We start from the raw sequence: 2,261 nt of genomic DNA, 5'->3' as shown, positions 1-2,261 counted from the left end.
GAGAGAGAGAGAGAGAGAGAGAGAGAGAGAGAGAGAGAGAGAGAGAGAGAGTGTGTGTGTGTGTGTGTGTGTGTGTGTGTGAGAGAGAGAGAGAGAGAGAGAGAGAGAGAGAGAGAGAGAGAGAGAGAGAGTGTGTGTGTGTGTGTGTGTGTGTGTGTGTGTGTGAGAGAGAGAGAGTGTGTGTGTGTGTGTGTGTGTGTGTGTTGGCTCTCCAGGGAGGCTGAAGTGGGGAGCCCCATGGAATCACCTACTGTTAGGGCCCCTGGTCCCTCAGTTCCCCCGTCACTGCTATCTTCCAGTGCATGCTGCCTTGGACTGCCTTGAACCTCTAAGATCTCATCCTCCACCTCTCAGTGCCACTACCATGATGGATGTGAGTGAACTTGGGGAGTCTGCCCGCTACCTCCGCCAGGGCTATCAGGAGCAGATGAAGGTGCACACTGTCCTGTGGGATGGTAAGTGAGGGCAGAGTGGGGCACAGCTACAGAGAAGCCCTTATGGACTCAGACCAGGAGTGGGGAGGGGGGCACTCAGCTCGGGTCTGAAGGAGCACTCTGGCCTGACAGCTTTAGCCCTGAGGATAAAATCCCAGGGAGCCTGTGTACATCACTCTATGTCTGTGAGCAAGCCTCAGTTTGCTTCTCTGTAAAATGGGACAGTATCACCCACCTCCTGGAGCTGCCGTCTGTGGCTGGAGCCTGAAGCTTCTGAGATGAGAGTGATTGGTATGTGTGCAGGCTGCCTCCACATGTCCATAAAACCTGTGCTGGAGTTATTTTTAGTGCTTTCCATAGAGCCAAAGCCTCTGTTTATCAGGGACAGGAATAAAGGCTACTATTTATGACCCAGTTTGCTCATAGGACAATAATAACAATAGGCAATGTGTATCAAGTGCTTATTGTGTGCCAGGCCCAGAGCAGATGACTTTCCATGCATCATCTCAACAACCTGGGGAGATGGAGACCAGGGCCAGGACCAGCTTCGTGGGTGTGCAACCTCTGCAGCCACAGAGGGGCCTCATGCTCGATTTAACACTCTGCTATCACCATCTTGAAATTGTAAATAATTTCTTAACAAGAGGATCTGCATTTTAACACTGGGGCCTGCAAGTTATGGAGCTGGTCCTGACTAAGGCACTTGACTAGAAAGTGGCAGGACACCTGAGTCTGTGCCTTTAACTACCATGAAATATGGGCTCCCTGTAGCTCTGGGGCCAGCTGACCAGGCAGGAAGGAGCGTAAGAGAGACTTACAAGACCCGGGTTTGAGTCTTCAGTGAAATGGGGGAGGCAGAACCCACTGAGAATTAAGTGCCTGATATTGAGGGCTGCTCCATATGGGAACTAAGGACATGCCCATAATGTTTTACCTTTGAGGGACAGGCCCATAGAGAATGAGGGATTTTCCTGAGGTCACAGGGCAAATACAACAGAAGAAGGAATCTGAACCCAAGTGTGTAATCCAGGGCTGTGAGGGACTGTAACCTCAGTCAGGGAATCCTTTGAGGACATCTCTAGGGACCCTCCCAGCTGTGCCCTTCCGGGAGTCTGTGTCTGGAAGGATCTTTTCTGAGTACTCCTGCATCCTGACAGAGGGGCTCCTAGGAGGGGCACAGCTCTTTAGACACGATCTGGGAACCCCAGCTGGGTCCCCAACCCCTGGATGTGCATCAGCCTTTCTCAAAACCCCCATGCTCTCCCCGAAACCCAGGGAAAAAGCGGGTCTGGGTACCTGATGAACAGGATGCTTACGTGGAGGCTGAGGTCAAATCCGAGGCTACTGGGGGCAGAGTCAACGTGGAGACCAAAGACCAGAAGGTTTGGCTCCCCCTTTTCCCGGAATTAGCTCCTCCGCCTTCCCGGGTGTAGCTCCCGGCCAGTGTGCTCTGGATGAAAGGGGGTCTGGGAGCGTACAGGAGTCAGAGGCCGAGGTCAGTTTGTTCCTGCCCACCTGTCACCCCACCATACGACCTTCCTGGCAGGTGCTGACGGTTCGTGAAGCTGAACTGCAGCCCATGAACCCGCCCCACTTCGACTTGCTGGAGGACATGGCCATGATGACGCACCTCAACGAGGCAGCCGTACTGCGCCAGCGTTATGCTCGCTGGATGATCTATGTGAGCCATGGGCAGGGGAGGGGCCACGGGTGGGATGGGGCTGTGTGTGGTGGGGGCGGGGCCATAGTAGCAGGGGCGGGGCTAGAGCAAGAGGCACAGCTTGGTGGGGACAGAACAGGGGAAGGGGCGGGGATGTGTGCAGTGGG

General features: G+C 54.3%; 1 protein-coding gene across 1 annotated transcript in view; it reads left to right on the top strand.

Annotated features, from left to right (window-relative positions):
• Positions 1–2,013: 2,013 nt before the first annotated feature.
• MYH7B (myosin heavy chain 7B) overlaps positions 2,014–2,261 on the top strand; it is a 21,985-nt gene continuing 21,737 nt past the window's right edge. Inside the window, 1 exon segment of the mRNA XM_007447813.1 lies at positions 2,014–2,115. Coding sequence (XP_007447875.1) covers positions 2,014–2,115 — 102 coding nt within the window.

This window comes from Lipotes vexillifer, unplaced genomic scaffold (genome assembly GCF_000442215.2).
Source record: "Lipotes vexillifer unplaced genomic scaffold, Lipotes_vexillifer_v1.1 scaffold397, whole genome shotgun sequence".
NCBI classification, from domain to species: domain Eukaryota; kingdom Metazoa; phylum Chordata; class Mammalia; order Artiodactyla; family Lipotidae; genus Lipotes; species Lipotes vexillifer.
Note: the sequence above shows the minus strand (reverse complement) of the source record. Positions and strands in the feature narration are given on the sequence as shown.